This window comes from Coturnix japonica, chromosome 4 (assembly GCF_001577835.2).
Source record: "Coturnix japonica isolate 7356 chromosome 4, Coturnix japonica 2.1, whole genome shotgun sequence".
Classification (NCBI taxonomy): domain Eukaryota; kingdom Metazoa; phylum Chordata; class Aves; order Galliformes; family Phasianidae; genus Coturnix; species Coturnix japonica.
In genome coordinates, this window is record NC_029519.1 from 60,351,056 (window position 1) to 60,368,417 (window position 17,362).

At 39.5% G+C, this 17,362-nt stretch overlaps 2 protein-coding genes across 14 annotated transcripts in view; one reads left to right on the forward strand and one right to left on the reverse strand.

The window, feature by feature from the left end:
• The window catches only part of GABRB1 (gamma-aminobutyric acid type A receptor subunit beta1), a 76,166-nt gene extending 63,967 nt beyond the window's left edge, over positions 1 to 12,199 (reverse strand). For 2 of the 12 annotated variants that reach the window (XR_001555164.2, XM_015862328.2), the window contains exons 1-2: positions 10,891 to 12,199; positions 10,739 to 10,816 (exon numbers count right to left, since the gene is read on the reverse strand). Coding sequence is in view for 2 of the 12 variants with exons in the window: in XM_015862328.2 (XP_015717814.1) it covers positions 10,739 to 10,816; positions 10,891 to 11,009 (197 nt within the window). In the remaining 10 variants the exon portion in view is untranslated. Of the gene's footprint in view, positions 1 to 6,942; positions 7,013 to 10,583; positions 10,817 to 10,890 lie in introns of all 12 variants that reach the window. The other 10 variants (XR_001555172.2, XR_004306895.1, XR_001555165.2 and 7 more) reach the window with 8 other exon arrangements.
• Positions 1 to 17,362, forward strand: part of GABRA4 (gamma-aminobutyric acid type A receptor subunit alpha4) — a 134,621-nt gene that overhangs the window by 65,418 nt on the left and 51,841 nt on the right. For both annotated transcript variants that reach the window (XM_015862326.2, XM_015862325.2), the window contains exon 2: positions 708 to 860. The gene's annotated coding sequence lies outside the window, so the exon portion shown is untranslated. The remainder of the gene's footprint in view (positions 1 to 707; positions 861 to 17,362) is intronic.

Sequence of the window (17,362 nt, forward strand, 5' to 3'; positions counted from 1 at the left end):
AGTGTTGTGATGTAGCAGTCAGAGTTGATGGTTTGTCCAGGTTCCAGGAAATCAAGGGAAATCACAGCTTTCCTATCCCAAAAGACAGTGCACATCTTGAACTTTTTCTTCAGTGGGGAATTCACATGTTGCCACTCCATGGACTGCTGTTTTGACTGAGTCACGGTGACAGCATGTCTCATCACCAGTAATGATGCAAAACTGTCACCTTCAGCTTCTTATTGCTTCAATAGGTCCTGAAAAACCTGCATACAGTGTTTTTATGTTCTTGTTTGAACATTTGTGGGACTTGCCTTGTGCAAACTTTGTGATATTCCAATGTTGCCATCATTATTTCCAATGCACTGAAGCTGATATTCAGCTCCATACACAGTTCTCTGGTCATAATACACTGATTTGTGCTGATGGAGATCCTTCTTATTTTGTGGTGTGACAGCCATGCATGACCATCCAGAATGTGGCTTCTTTGTTGCTGTTGCTACCGCTGAAAAGCATCACCCATCCCCTCACTGCACTGATATCCACTGTTCGATCTCCATAAACATTCAGCAAGCATTGCTGAAAGCCAGTGGGTGCCATTTTTTCTGCATGGAGAAATTCAGTCATACATCTTTGCTTCATACATGCTTGGATGTCAGGCACCATTTTTTCAACTGTGGAACACTGTACATACTCATTAACATGTTATTTATGTATTTTTTCTGCAGATTATTTCTTCAGTACTTTTCACCGAGAATCTGATACTCTTACCATTGACTCTGTGAATGCAAATTTCAACAAGACTGCCTGGGTTCATCAAGACTATTAAGAAACTGAGATAACATGCCTGCTATCAAGGTATTAGATCATCTCTTGTTAAGGTAAGAAATGTATTCTTGCTTGATGTTTATAATGCACTTCAGAAAAATACACCTCCCACCCTCACAAAATACAGACATCATGGAGAGAATTCTTTTTCCTTTGTAAGCACTGTTCTTAATATAGGTCTATGCTGTGTCTTTCCGTCTAGGCTGAGGACTCATTTGCCATTTGCTTTCGTCCCTTTCAGCATCATTTTAAAATGCTATAATTTTATCCATGGAACTAGATATTAATGATGAAATTTAATCCAAAGTATCTCTCAAAGCACAGGCCAATTTTAGCAAACCCATAACTAAAAATCAGCTGGGTATCTTCCTGCTCTCTGTCAGAAGTCTCTTTTCTCATCTGCCATGACATTCCAGGTGGTAGGTTTGCTCATACCCATGTCAGTGAAGAGGACACATAGTGAATACTTACACTGCTGCTCCATCATGCAAATTTTGTGTATCAGAACAAAATCTACTGAATATGTAAAATAACACATATATATAATTTTATGACTGTCTCCTGGGCGTATGCAATGGGAAACCCAACCCTGAGAAAATGAACTGGCTTGCTGACATTAAAAATATGTGTTTACTTCTGTTTTTGTAACATATTTTCACTTAGACTTGCACACAAATTCATCTGTTGCACTGATGTGGAAAGCCATATAAAAGTTTCCTATCTACTAGCAGTCGTGCTGTGGAAAATAGACTGCCTCCCCAGGAATTTGTTTGTTTCACATCTGTAATAAATCCGAGACTGAATGGTCAAAGCACTTTATCTCCAGACACTGGTACAAATCTTAACTCAACCACTGTTCTCCGGAAATGGGATGAGAAATAATTTATGCTAGCAAAGCATCTTTTGTGATATAGCATCTTGACCCTGTTTGTTCTTAGGTCTTTTCACAGAAGAATTTAGTGTAAATCACTTACTGTTCTTCTCTTAACTCAGTGTTCAACTGCTATTTAGAGCACAATTTTACAAGATGCTGAGTATCCTGGGGATGGGGAATCACAAAATCTGTTATCGATGAGGTGTAACAATGTTTCTGCAAATAATCTCTGTGGCAAATTAATCTTCTCATGGGCCTACATGTGGTATGATACAACTGGAAGGTTGACTGAGTGTGGGATGTTGTATTAAAATATTATAGCTTCTGCCTTTGTCAGTGGCTGTATATGTGTTGCTCTTAGCACAGCCATAATTTACTCAAGACTGAAGGGTTGAAACTGCTGAAACTGTAAAGCAGAGTTGCTATGGATTGTTTTTGAGAGAGTACACTAGGCATGGAAGTGACAGAAAACCCAGTGAGTAAGTGGCCATTTGAGAAAAGAGAACAGTAGATCAGGAAAGACTTTTTCAACTTTCAAGACACATATTTTGCATGAAAGCTGTGGTTTTTAGTGTGCTTTAAAACACTACCACGAGCACCCAAGGGAAAAATCTCTTCCACAAAAGGGAATGCTCATGCTCCTAATTTTCATGGTAAATCCATGTAGAACTGAAAAAGAAAAAATTTCTTTTTTTGCTCTACTGCTCTTTCCTCCCTAGATACTATCCTTGCAGTTTCTTGCAAAATTGGTGAGACCATCAGGGATATACATGAAAATTTCCCAACCTCTTTAATGATCAGCAGAGCCCTCTGCTGTTGGATGTTGTTGTAATGTTCCAGAAATTGAGGATATCTAAAATTTAATGAAATTAAATAGCCTATTTACAAAAAAGCCATGGCTGTTTCTTACCTGCTGTTACAAGAAACAGGCAGATCGTGTCATAAAAGAGTAAATAGAAAAAAAAGTAAATTCTGTATTTTGACATGCATTGTTCTTTTTACAAATGAGTATAATTATTGCCATCTCCTAGGAGGTGAATCCACTCTGCAAACAGTCAGTTCATAAAGTAAATATGTAAACTAAACGAATGATGAATACACAAAGTGTTCCCAGGCTAGCTCAGAGTCAGGTGTATTTTGAAAACTAATGCTGATGGAGGATATGTGATGCTGTGAGGTATTCAGTAACTTCCTTTTGTACTTGTACTTGCACTCACACTGTTCATCTGGAAACATACTGTACGGGGCAAAGTCTACTGTGCTGACTCAAGTTGAATTCACAGTTGCCTCTTGATATATCACAATATGTCATTCAGTATTCCCACCGAGGAAAACGTAATTACCATGCAACATCTTGTGCTGTGTTGGGGTTTTTCACTAGGTAAGTAAAAAATAAATTTCTGTCAGTACTGCAGGAATACTGTGTTGGAGATGTAGGAGCAGACCAGCTGGGTCATAAGCCATGATGCTTCACTGAAATTACTGGTCACAGGGGGTATGTACTTTTTTAGCTGCAGGCTGTATGTCTTTTCTTTCCTAATGTACAGGAACTTGCCCAATGTCCAAATAAGCTCTTACACAATGAGTTTAATTCTCACAATATCTCTGTGAGACAGGAATTGTAACAGAGGAGAAACTAAGGGCCAGAGAAGTTGCTCTGTGTCCACAATCATGCACAATGAAGTCTGAGTAAGGATTGGAAATTGGCCTGTGGTTCTGGCCATGGATCTTATCTTGAGCCTGCTGTCTTTTTTTCTATACTGTGACATTTATCTACTGATGGCACTGATCTCCCACTGAACATGGAGTGAAATCTAAGGTTTCTGCACTGCATTCCAAGATGCATACCATTCGAGCTAGCTGAATTACTGTCTTTTCCTCTGGAACTGTGATCTCCTCTGATAGCTTTGCTCCACTTTTACAGTGACAGTCCTACTTGCTGAGAGGGAGAAGAATTAACTCACGCATACTTCCCCAAATTGTGGGCTTATCCTAATTAATTTCTTTGAATACAAATATATATAAAAAAAATCACTAATCTCTACAAAGAATGGAAGAGACTCTCACTTGCGACTTATAAAGCTTGTAAGTCATGCTTACGTGGTAATGTAGTTGTGGATATGAATAATGTAAGGAAAGACCATAAAATCATGGAATAGTTAAACCCACCCATTTCTACCTCCCTCCCATCTGCAAGGTTGCTCTCTTCTCTTTCCCTCCACAGCTCAGGCTGTCCAGGGCTCTATCCAATCTGGCCTTGAGCACCACCAGGGATGGGGCACCCATTAGGATGGCTGTGCCATAGCCTCACCACACGCACAACAAAGAATTTCTTCCCGTGGTCTAATCTAAATTTTCCCCTATTTTAGTTTAAAACCATTATCTCTTTTTCTGTTTAATAACCATACTGCTACTTAGTAGATTGTTCTCACGCTGTATTTTTCTGACTTATGCTAGTAATTGTAATCATTTCCTTTTTGTTTACTCTGAATTTCTGTGAGGAATAATTAAAAGGAAATAATGTGTAAATCTTTGAGATCTCAATAGTATATATATTGGTGAGCTTCTGGAAAACAAAACCATTTCTCTTGGCAGTGCAAGCTGAATTTCTATGCAGGACTCATTTCAAATTGCTACTGCAATGGCACCATATTTGATTCCTATTAGCGTAAGAATCCACAAGGCATTTAACAAGCTGTGAAGTCTGTCACTGCAGATTTGGATCCCAGCATGTTATTGATGTTTTGAAAGCAGAGCTTTTTTTTTTTTTCCTTTTTTTTTTCCTTTTTTTTCTTTTAAATCAGTCCTGGTGCAGTGGATAAAATAAATCCTGAATTTATAGGTGGCTGCTAATCCCATGTTTCACTCCTTTCATAGGAAGCCAGTGACAAAGCTGCACTGCCTGTGAGATGCAGTATATTATATTTATGTAGACTTTGAACCTCATCCATATCCTCTCCTTGGCCGGTGCATTGGCATTCAGAATGAATGGTTTACAAGCAGACTGATCAAAGAAAGGATAAATCAGCAAGGAAGAACACAGGCAAAGGTTCTCATTCCAGGCTTGGTTATTCTCTCATGCCAAAAAGTAATGACACAGAAAAATATAACAAAATAAAGGTTTAAAACTGCTGTAACTGGAGAGCTGGAGTGCTCACACAAATTGTGGAAGAAACTGTTAAGCTGATAAAATGAACATGCACTTAATTCTACTGGTGTGAAAAATTTTACCTGTGAGCAGTTTCACTGAGACCAGTGGGACTATCAGCATCTTCTTGGATGTGAGCGGTCTCGTCACTGCTGCCTAGAAGCTACTGACATATTTCAGCATGAACGCATCCACCTGCAGCTGTCTGATACTTGTTTTATTTCAGCTTTGCTTAAAAGGCTCTTCTGATTAAAAACATTCTGGGGAAATAACTGTACTCTTCTCTTAATATCATTAAGATCCTGAACAATATTTAGACACCATCTATCTGTTTCAGCAGTTTTAACTGCTGTCTCTTCATTTCATTCTATAGATAATTAAAAAAGACTCGACTGAAATTCTTCATCTCAGCCAAACAGATTGATGCATTTTAATGGAGAACACTTATTCCAGTCTTTAATTAAGTTTGGCAGTCTGAAATCTTCTCTTTGAAACTATGTATTCTCTTGTAGGCATTTAAAACCTTACAATTCAATCTTTCTACAGGATGGATACCTAAATGATAATGCAGCTTTCTGGAAGCTGTCTTTTTGTTTTAGATTCCATTTTACTTGTTCATGACCTGACCCTAGCAGAAGGTGTAGCAAACCTCAGTGTGACACCACTTTGGCCAAAACCAGCATTGCAGTTTTGAAAGGACGTTATCAGCCTTGATAGGCAAAAAGTCTAATCTACTTTCTACAGATGTCTGCAGCATAAGAAAACCTTAACACCAAGCTATTGCTTAGAAAAATAATGGAATGTACATTATTATCTGGTATTATTCTGCTAGATTGATAGATCAGTGACTGCTACTACAGGTTTCATAGAGAACATATTTTGGAGAAATGATAACTACAGGAATTGGATGCTTTGTGCGAGTTGTTGGCAATTCAATTACTAAAGTGTCATTTGTGACCCTGAATGCCCTCACCTTCTTTGTGCTACTGAACTGTGGGGTTTGTAGAGGCTAACAGACCCAAATCTAGAAGATTCCAGTGCTCACAACATGGGCATATTGTTTGATGCGGATGCAGAAAACATCTGGAGAAAACACTGTGTCCTTCGGTTATGGGATGAGAAAATCTATCTTGTTACAGGCCTCCCATTACTATAAGATTAATTTTAGGTTTTGGGAATGTAACCTGGAAGTAGAAGTGTTTTGGGGAATGAGTAAGGAAATGTTTGGTCCTTTTCTTTGTAGCTATTATGGCAGCAAGTTTCAGTTCTATCTATCTATCTGTTTATTTATTTATTAGTCCAGGCTCAGGAGAAACAAGGTGGCCAAAAGCAGCTTATAAAAAATGCTGAAATTCAACAGACTAGCATAGTTTGTAATCTTGTGCTGCATTCTTGGAATGTGCTTTAAACAAATGGGAAGTGTCAATACTATCTGCTGTGTTCAGAAATGTAGGCTTTGCATGGTTTATGTTATCTGCCTGCACTACAGATGTCTTGGAATACCATGCGGTATGAGGTGTAAAGTCTGAACTGAAAGCTGAAGTACATGGTTCAGAACTGAGCTTATCAACCCTTGAGAAAAGCTAGGTAGTGAGGGTAAGCCACCTGTAGGGTCCAGAGAGAGAAGCAATTGAGAAAGTTGGAAGACCTGCCCTGTGGGCAACTGATTTTAACATCAAATAAACGAATCATATTTTCTATGAAGGGCATTCATAGCTAGTTTGTTTAAACCTTGAAGTAAGGAAACTTTTGAAGTATTGTGCCTGTCAGGCTAAAAAAACAATTTGGTATATTGCTTATATTAACCTTGAAGCTGTTTTCCATTTGGTTTGATTTAAAAACAAATAAATAAATAAATACATGGAATGGCTTCAGTTGGAAGGGACCACTTTTTGAGTCATAAATATGACCTTTTTGGGTCATATAAAGCAACATTTAAATTATCACTTTATCCTTTCTTTCTATTTGTTAATTTTGTTAAAGAACCACTCAGTTCTGTATTCAAATGAAAAACAACCCAACATGACATTCGATAACAGTGACCTCACTGCTTAACCTTAAGATGTCAATTTCTACATTCATTCCATGTTTCATTGCTAACATAATTACTTACATTTGAAGCAGACAGTGATGAAATGATCTGACCTTTGTACATCATTACTTGGTTAGTTTTTCCTTATTTGCTGGAAAAAATAAAATCAGTTGCTGAACATTCTTATTAATATTCATTTCCAGTCTGTTGCATGTCCTTCATGCTATAACAAGAAAGTACTTCTCCCTTCTTCTGCATTGCAGCTAGGCAAATTTTCACAAAGAATTCCGGAGTTTTATGTCAATTTTAAAAATCAGTTTAATCTCTATGAATGTTGTCTGACAAATGTATTTATATTGAAGATTTGCATTTATTATCATTGCAACTAACCTGATTGCTTCTGTTGCCTACCCAGCTGTGCTGAAGAAGTTCATTTTTTAGTTCTCCATGTACTAAACCTGAGATTCAAATAAAGGAGATTTTGCTGCTGTAAAGGAAGGGATCTATGGAAATGAAATTCATGATACCTGTTTTGGTATGAAATTGCCTAGAAGAGAGCTGGTTTTCTAGTCTGACATTATCAGCAACCAATATCCTGCTTTCTCAGATACTTAACCCAGCCAGTAAGAAGGGACAAGACAACATATGAAATTCCAGGTAATCAATAAAAACAGCTTAAGAGTCCCTTAGCCTGCAATAAGTACCTTAACATAACCTGCAATGATATGTAGAAGTCAGCCAGTAGCTGGGGTCTAGTGTATGAATGCTGACTTGACAGGGGTAATGGGCAAACTTAGAGTGGTTCTAAGCCTTACTCAGCTTAAACATCAGCACCTGGGAAGTCTGAAATGAGGTCCTGGGCTGTGGATGGGGTTGTGGTATATTTCTCTTGAATATTATTCTAGTCTTCTCTTGATTTCTCTTCACTAATAGGAATAATTTTATCCTGAACTAAAAAAATAATCAGAAATTACTAAAACACGGTAACATGTGGATATGCATAATAGTAAAAAAAAAATATATATATATATATACAGCAAAAATTGAAAGGATGAAATTACCTTGGGAACTGGGGCAGTTAATATATGCAGTTGTGCTGGATATTAATGAATAGCTTTCTGGAAGCTGTTGTACATTTTGTTGTAAATGTGCCATAATACATTTGCTACTATGGTTGTGTTCTGTGATGCAAAATTACCATGAAGGAAAAAAAAAAAAAAAAAAATCAAAGAAAGAATCCTTCCAAACTGTTAATTTCTTGCTTATGATAATTTTGTATACCCTGAACCAAAACACAGTTCCTGTAAGTTTCAGTAGGTAACTACTGAGAGAGAATTATCTTTTGCCATTTACAGGTTCAGTCCTCAAGTAATAGGAAGCACTTCTACTATTCCAAGCTCTGGAGGCATCTATGTGTTTGCTTTTCATCTATAGGCAAGCTTGAAAACATTTGCCTATATATATATGCATATATTGGCAAGTTAGTCTTGTGTGATAGTCCTAGATCTTGGAATTAAGAACAGCCAACTAATACTAGATGTTTATTAATGTCAAGGGGAGTTTTGTTTCCTGAATGTAGTAAGCAATAATGATTTTATAAAATAAAGTTATTCAGATATGAAATCTGACCCAGTTGCTTGGGGTTTGATACAGCTGAGTCTTACAGGCCACCAAGGATGTAAACTACAACCTCCCTGAGCATCCATTTTGTCTCATGGACTGTCCCCACAGAACAAAAAAAAGAAAAAAATAAAATCCTTTCCTTAGATCCAACTTTGATCTTCTTTTGTTTCACTTCATATCTACCATCACATCATATACTTCGGTGAAATGTCTGGCGTTGTATTTTCCATAATGTTTTCACAGATACTGGGAATGTGCCCTCAGAGACATCTCTTTCCAGGCAGAATAAACCCAGGTCCTAGAGCAAGCAACCCAGCTTGGTGGCTCTCCACTGAACTACTTTCAGTTCTGCATCACATAACTGGGTTGGACCCAGAACAAGATGAATGAATACTCATTTATTGTACGTGCTTTTTATTATTTATTTATTTATTTAAGAATCCAGCTACTTCTCAACTATTTTCTAGTAGGTAGAGCAATATTTGCTTGCTTGCCCTGGAGCTTGAAGGTAGTTACTGTGAATCATGTTGCCTGTGTTCATTCTTGTTGTGCAATCAGCATCTCTTGTTAATAGTGAAGAGGTATCATGATAAACCAGACAATTCACATCACAGAAACTTAATAGATTCAATAATAGTGGGGTTCTTAATAAAATCTCTACATTCATGTAAACGTCTAGCATACTTCCAAAAGAACTCTGTCATGGATGAAAATTAGTTGAACTGTCATTAATTGAAACAAAGTGAAGGATTACTTTGTACTTTTGGAAGCAATTTCTTTGTAAATTCCAATTGTTGGAGCAAGGATGGAAAAACCTGACGCAAAGAGATTAAAACTTTACTCTTATCTAACTCTTTTATCTAAGGACTGGGACTGGAATAGAAAGTTTAACCCCACCACTGTGTACCAGGATTTGGCTGCCTCTGACACTCAATTAGGTTTTACATGACTGAGGAGAGCCCAGGCATGAGACAACTGCCCCTGCTACTCCCACGTGAGACAGATTGAACAGAATGGCCTTTTGGCTATACCTAGGAATGGTTGCTTCCTTCCATTGGGAGGGATTTGGTATTTTATGTAACAAGTCTTGACTTTTTTTTGACCCATCTTAGTAAAGGTGCCCCTCTTAGCAGTCAAAGAATACATCTAGCATATAACTTTCCATAATTAAAAAACAAATTACAGTTTCCCAGGGGCTGTGCAAGGGTTGGAAGGGAGAAGAGTGCTGCATGTTGGATCCTTCAGAACTAAGTAAAAATGCTGTGATCCAGTGCTATGCAATTATTATCCCTTGACGCTGCTAATGGATACTGTTAAATCTACTCCCCTTTGAATTAACAGGATTTCAGGCGTTGACACCTGATATACTCTGGACTTTTCTAAGCAGATATTTTGTTGATGGTGTTGGCAGTATTTAGTTTTCCCAGTGTAGACCGCTTTGCAGTGATTCTTTTACAGGGTGGGAGAAATGGTTTGGAGTTGACTGTTTAGACCTAAAGAACTCAGCTCCCTGCTTCTTCTGCTTCATCTGAACAGTCCCTGCCATGTCCTTCCCAAAGTAGTAACAGGAACTCCAGGAGCTGATACCTCTATCACACTATCATTATGCTCTGCAGAGTCCAGTTTGCTCCATGCAAACTCGATTGTGCATTTAACCTACACCAGTTTTCTATGGGAAGAGTGGTTTCTGTAGACGCTCCGTATTGTTTACTTTTTGTGGCTTTTATTCAGTGCCACTTCACATTAAAAAAGCAAATACACACAAAAACAAACCGATCTATCCCTGTGCTGCTAAAGCCAGGGCAACCCCAACATTGCTGATCATGTGAAGAACAAGGCAACACAACCAGAACGCAGACACTCAGATCTGCTGCAGGCATTTCGAACACGGCTGCGAGCACTTGTGGAGTGCTAGTTCAAGCATGCAAATATTATGCCACCAATGCAAATGGATTTTCCTAGCAACCCCGAAGTGCTGAGCGGAATTCATGCCGGTGGAGACTGGACGCGCAGCTCTCGCGGCGCTGCGGTGCGGCCGGCAGGCGGCGCAATAATACGGGGGGCTCGGCGCCCCGCGACCCCGTCCCGCCACTACCCACCGTATTGACTTACGACACCACATCGATGCTGGCGATCTCGATCCGCATGCCCACGTCGACGGGCGGACCTGCGCGGGGGGTCAGGAGGTGGGGAGAAGGAAGCAGGAGCCGATGTTAGGCGGAGGGCTGCTGTGTGAGAAGTGCGGGCGTCTCACCTGAGGCGGATATCGTAGCCGTGCAGCAGCCTGTCCACCGTCTCCTTCACGCAGGACATATAGCTGGGCTCGTCGGTGCTGCGGGAAGGAGCAGAGCTGGGTTAGGGAGGCGGCCGCATCCCCGCGCCTCTCCCCGACCCGGCCATTCTCACCTGCGCGCCCGCACGGAACAGTCAGCACCACGGACAGCGACAGCCAGCACCACGGACAGCGACAGCCAGCACCACGGACAGCGACAGCGCTCACGGGCCGCCCCGGCTCCCGCTCTCATCCCGGCCCCGGCCGCGCCAGCGCATCTCGGGGCCGACTGCAAGTTGGAGCGCAGCGGAGCAACAATTGCCCGCAGCGCAACGCATGCGCGGCCGCGGGAGCCGGCATCCTTATCAGCCCGCGTAACCGAAGGTGCCGTGAGGGCTGCTACAAACCTTTCTTTACTTCGTCTTTAAATCACCTTATTATCCTATGTAAATTCCCTTTTCTGTGTGTTTGAAGGCAACCGTACTACAGAGTTGTTCTGCTGGCAGCCTGTTAGAGTGAGGTGTGTTTCTGAAGATCCTTTTGGGACTCTTGGGCTCTAGGCTGGGTTCTGGAAGCAGATGCTGATGCCTCACTGGAAAAAGAGTGTGCTGGGAAGGCCCACAGACTAAGAACAGGGATTTGTGTGGGGCTCTGAACAACCACGTTTTACAATGCTGGCATTACATGGCCACAGTAGGCAGCCAGAAGGCTCCTTTCTGGCCCAGTTGGCGTGGATGGTGGCTCCATGATGGAACTTGTCTTCCAAATGCTTCCAGGGCTGAATTATTATTAACAGAAGAACCTCTGTGCTCCCACATACTACCAATTGAAACACTCTGTGGTTTTATAGGATGTGTAAAGAATACTGAGGTTCTGCTTTCTTCATGAAAGATTTATTTCTATGAAGAAAACATAGTGTGCTTCTTCAGGCCACCAGTGTAAGAGAATCTTGTCTCTCATTTCAGTAAAACTGAGACATCCTAGTTGCCTTTTACAACTCTAATACCTATAACAAAAGACCAGTGACCTCCAAAACAAGTGAATGTGGCAAAGATGCTAACGTTCATAGGTCCTATATTATCACAGATGATTTCTAAAAGCTTTCAAAGATGACGAGACACCTGGTGGTCTGATTTATGAGTGTGGGTAAGCTGAATCTTCTGCAGCTGATAAACTTGATTCAGAATAGAGCAGTGCATGATTCCATAAGCTCTAGCTGGATTTTATTCTCCCACTTGGACTGAGTGAAACCTGATGGGCTCCCTGTGTGGCCTTCAGGAGCTGGCTGAGTGCCCTAAAAGTCAAATGGGCAGGGATATGCAGCTCTGGTCTGTGCAGCTCTGGTCTGTGCTGCTTTGCATTGCTGGAAATAAGGCTACACTTAAAGCATGGCTCATATATTTTTTCATTTTTTCACTTTCACTGTACATAGATTTTCAGGAGGAAACCTTTTTTTTCTCACACAGTGAAATGTTTCCAGTTTATTATAGGTCATTCTATTTTAGTGCTCTTTTTTATTTGGAAATCAGAAAGTGCGCAGTGTAAAAAGCCAACTTACTGCTGAGATAATATCAGCTGTTTAAAAAGAATGTATCATTGAAATCATTGGAAAAAGGAGGAAATTCTTGTTTCTTAGTGGATGCATTCTGTAGGAAGGAAGGCCATGATTTTTAATAAAACTAGGGGGAAAAAATGCATTGCAGAAGTGATGATTAAGTGCCTCTTTCTAATGATAGTTTATACCATATTAAATTTAGGAGGGAAGGTGTGTCCTCATGATACTGCTCCAAGTGGAGTGGGTGAGCTCCATGCTTCACTCCTTGCTCTTTGTATGTGGAGATACAGACTTTGAAAGTTAATATTTGTGCTGTTGACTGGCTTGAGTAATCGGACCCAGGGACTTGCAGAAACAAGATGCTCATAACCCAGGTGGTCTAACTGGACTTGCTGCTCTCCAGTTAGTGGGGAGTTACTGGGTGAAAGTGGGACTGGAAGTAAGTGTGCAAGCAGCATCATTAGTTAGCAAAATTACATTACATTGGCACAGTATGCATAGAAAACACATGAGTCAAAAAACAAAATCCAACAAACATAAGGCAAAGCAGTGCTTGGGCTCTTTGGATTATTCATTATCAGACAGCTGCTTCCCACTAGGCTTTGGGGCTTGTCATACTGCATATCCCCTATGTCAAAGAAAAGTGAGAATTAGGAGGAATATACATTTTTTTCTTACTTGGCACTGATCAAATGGTCTTTTTCAGTAATTTTACTGATAAAATATAGTAACAATTTAAGATGAAAATGTTAAATTTGTGAAAAATAGGATAAATGACTAGGTTTGAAAACTATGAGACAAAACCTAGCAACTGTGAAATGACTACATGTGCAGGTAAAAATATATGTATTATTTATACTTAAAAGTGGTAGGTAACAAAATAGGTCACATATTTCATCTGCTAGAGGTAATGCTATTGTCATTTTATACCTACAGTAATCCCTTGAATTGGATTCGGCTTGTGAGCAGTCTTCTTGGATGACAGAAAATAGCAAGCTGGAGATAATTCTAGTGTGCTCTGGGGATTTCAGAGCACTAGAAAAACAACCAAGAAGAGCTGTGGAGTGTCACAGTGAACTTGTGCTTTATCCTGAGATCTTCAGACTGTGAACTGATCTTTGTTTTATAATCAAAGTGAAAAGAACATATTTGATAAGAACTCTAGGATAAAAAATTATTCTACCATATCCATAGCCAGAATAATTCAGTGAGTTTTTAGTCACTTCAAATAAATTTCTGTAATGCTGATTTGAAATCTCTTTGTAGATCTCCCAGCCACATATCTTTACCATTCACCTAACATCCTTAAATCTGCAGGTCTGGCTTCCTCTGGAAGAGCACTAGTCCATCACTGCATATCTAATACCAGAACCCCTCCACTGGCAGAGTGTTTGCATTTCCCACTCCATGCTACCTAAAGGAAGCAATTCTGCTAATCTTCTGTTTCTCCATCCCAGGTGTGAGAGACTCTTCTTATCTCAAGAGAAGTGGAGTCTGGAGATTAAGGTCTTTGAGACAGGTACTGCAGAGATTAATAGAAGAGGCAATCCTGGCTTCCAGGACAATTTAGGAAAGCATTCAACAAGTGTTGAGATAGGCACAAAGAAGGTGCAGCCCATATACATTTACACAGTTTAAGGGCCTTGTTTTATTAACTGCAGGCAGCCAGCAGTCTTAAGTGTCACTAGAACAATGCAGGCAATTATAGACAAAACTGCAGAATTAGGTTTTAAGGAGAAATTTAAAGAACACAGAGAATAAATATGAGATGTGTTAATGTTATCATGCCTGTTGAAAGGTATTTCAGGTGCTTTCTTTCATGCAGTTCCTAACAACTGAGGTTTCTGTCAGTGCTGGTGAGATGTCAGAAGCACAATGGAAAGAGTCATTGCCTGATGTGCAAATTCACGTGTAGGAATGGGAAGCTCCCTTTATTTAAACAGGCCAGTTCATACTGTAGAAAGTTCTATGTGTGTGGGATTGAGACCTTTGCTTCTAAGCTTTGTAGGCCTGGTACTGTCTTTATTTTTTTTTTTTTTTTTTTTTTTTTGGTAGAAGAAATGAAACTCTTACTAGAATGGCATAGAGATTATTTTTTTCTGATAAATAGAATTAATTTTCTCTTACTTTGCTTTTTGCATCAGCATCTGAAGAAGCTCATGGCAAAAGTATTTAAATTGTCAGATTGAATTTTTTTTTTTTTTTTTAAAGCAGCGAATAGAGAAATACACATTTTGTTAATAGAACTATTTTACCACACTGGGCCACTAGAATGCAATGTGTCTCTTTGTCCCATTTCAGTGACGCAATGCACTTACTACATAGAGATGCTTATGAATTTGTGGCTCGTGTAAATAAGAGCCTAGCTTGTTTACTTCCATCTGTAAGGAGACAGAGTTGCTGAAGTCAGTCACAAAAGCAACTTTCAAAAGCAGCATTTCTGGGGATATTATTCAAAATGAAGTTTACTTTGAGAAAAGAGGTTTCTGCACTGTTTACTCTCAAGAAGTTTAGAATTAAAAAGTATTCCTTTCCAAGCTCTGAGAAACTTTATCTATCTTTGAGGTTAGTTCAACCTGGAGAAGGAATTGAAAGTGAATCAGAAAATGAGCAGAAGGAAGCTCAGTAATTTCCCTTTCCAATCCTTTCCTGTGATTTTGTTACTCCAAAGGGTGGTAACATCACTTTCTTTCTCTGCTAATGGTTTGCCCTTCTTTCATGGAAACTGTAGCTTTAACTTCTTTAACTCCTTTGTTATCTAGAGTATCCCCTGCCCTGGTGTTTTGCAGTGCTGGGAAACTTGAAGGTCCTAACTACTTTTCCTTAAAACAAATGTGTTGGTTTTTGTTTTTATTTATTTCTTTTTAATTTTTTAACTTCAGTCTGATTGGGGGTTAAAAACAACATTTTCCAATGGCTGGGACTTCTGTTTTTCAAATTAGATCTATCTAAAATTGTCCTTAGTGCATTTGGGAACTCTTTTCCAATTCCACACACAGCTTAAACAGCCAACTGCAATAAGAAAAGAAACATTTTGGTTGAGATTTCATAGAACTTGTTTTTAAGATGTTGTGCTTGTACTAGTACAACTAAAGAGTAAAGGCTAGAACAGAGCTACTGCAAATAGGAACTGTTCTCTGTCCTCTCGTCACTGCACCCACCTCATAAAAGGTAGACATTTTGTAATTCCACTTCATTATAGATGTTGTCTGCTGCCACTGACAAAGGTGACAAGAATGAAAATGCGTGTTATGTTTCAAGAATGTTTACAAAACATTTCACCTCTCACATTTAAGAGGGAGTATTAAAACAACAGCAAAATACAACAATAAAAGCTGCCAGACTGAAAACTTGCAGGCTGTCTGATTTCTTTGCTGATGGCAAATTGCTCTGGAATTCAACTGGGTAGATTTACAGCCATGAAAATGACAGTGTTAAATATGTATTGCCACGTATAGTCATACCTTCGCTGGGAGAAAAGAAAGTGGGCACGAGTTTAACAAATGCAGTAGTCCTACACAACAGCTGCTTGCATTCTCCTTTCTGTCAGAGAAGCACGTTCGATGAGTGAAATATATGCTTCTTGCTTGCTGAAAGAAAGAGCACGTGCAAATCTCTTCAACTGGGAGTCACTTTGTCAGCAATGAGGTGTAAGACAACAAGAAATTTTACTTACCACTTTAACCAATGCAGGAGTGCAGCTCTCATATCTGTGATTTATATATGTCACATGGGCTGGCAACAGTCACTGGAAGCAGTCCATAAACTGAGAAATAGATTACGCCCTGTCATTTGTTCTGTTTTTAGCTATTTGAAAAAGAACCCTAAAATAAAGCCTAAAACAAGTGCAAAGAGAAGAACTGTAAGAAAAAAGAAATCAAAAGAAGACAACTAGCAAAAAGATTCCTCAGCTAGACCACAAAACTGGAATGCTGCCCCTGCTGATATGTTGGCACCACAGCAGCACTGGTTATGGGGGCAGAGAGGCTCTACCAGGGATAACTACACAGAGAAGTGTCCATGGGAAGGATGGTTGAGCAGTGGGGCTCATTGGTCAATTCACTGTGCATGCATTTAGGGAGGCAGACCACCAGACAATGTAGAACCATCCCAGAATCTCTTTTAGGGCAATCAACAGAAGCTGAATGCTGAGAAAGCTTTAAAGTGTGAAATGAGAGGTGTGGGAGCATTTCCATGTTCCCCTGAGCAGTAGCAAGCATTTGTGTGACGTCAACTGTGTCAGCTTCAAATATTTTCTAATTCCATCTCTGAACAGAAATAAGAGGTTGAACGAAGACTTAACTTTGTGCACAGAAGAGGCTGAAAGAAGAAATAATGTGAACATACTTAATTTTATAATTTGGAAGGATTCCCCTTCCTACTGCAAGAGAGGACTTTGGGTCTTTCTCATATTCTTAACCTCTCTGTGGTGTCTTCTTTTGTCTTGCCAAATGTCTCCTTAGGTTCCTTCTTCCTTTGCTCAGAGAATTTTTCTCACTTTGCCTCGCACATTCAGGCTCAGATTTTACTTGTTCTGGAGGTTGTCCAAGTTTTCATTTCAGAAAATCATCAAAATATATTTCAGCACTGCCTCTCTGTTATGATTATCCAAGAAGCTGGCAACTGGAGTGAGAGCAAGTAAAACTCTTGTCCATCCCCCTTTGATAAAGGTATATCATCATCTGCTGGTCTCAGTTGGGAGTTGAGGAATAAAGGATTTAGAACATTTGTACAACAGATTAAAAACACTTAGATCTGTAAAAACTTGCAAGTATTATAAACATAGAGGAAAATTCAACAAGTGAGCAGTTTGGGAACCCAGAGTACAAAACACTTCCTGGTCCCTTTCCAGAATCCCCTGGGTGAATGGCAGGTGTTTAGTTTATTTCAATGAGTTTTGGACATGAACCTAAACACCCTAATATCTAAAGCATACATAAATGAGAATAGATTTGTACTTCATGTATTTGGGCTGTGAGCTGGAGGAAACAGTATATACTGCTTTGGGTAACAGACAGGGAAATACATGAATGTTTTTCTATGAAATAAGC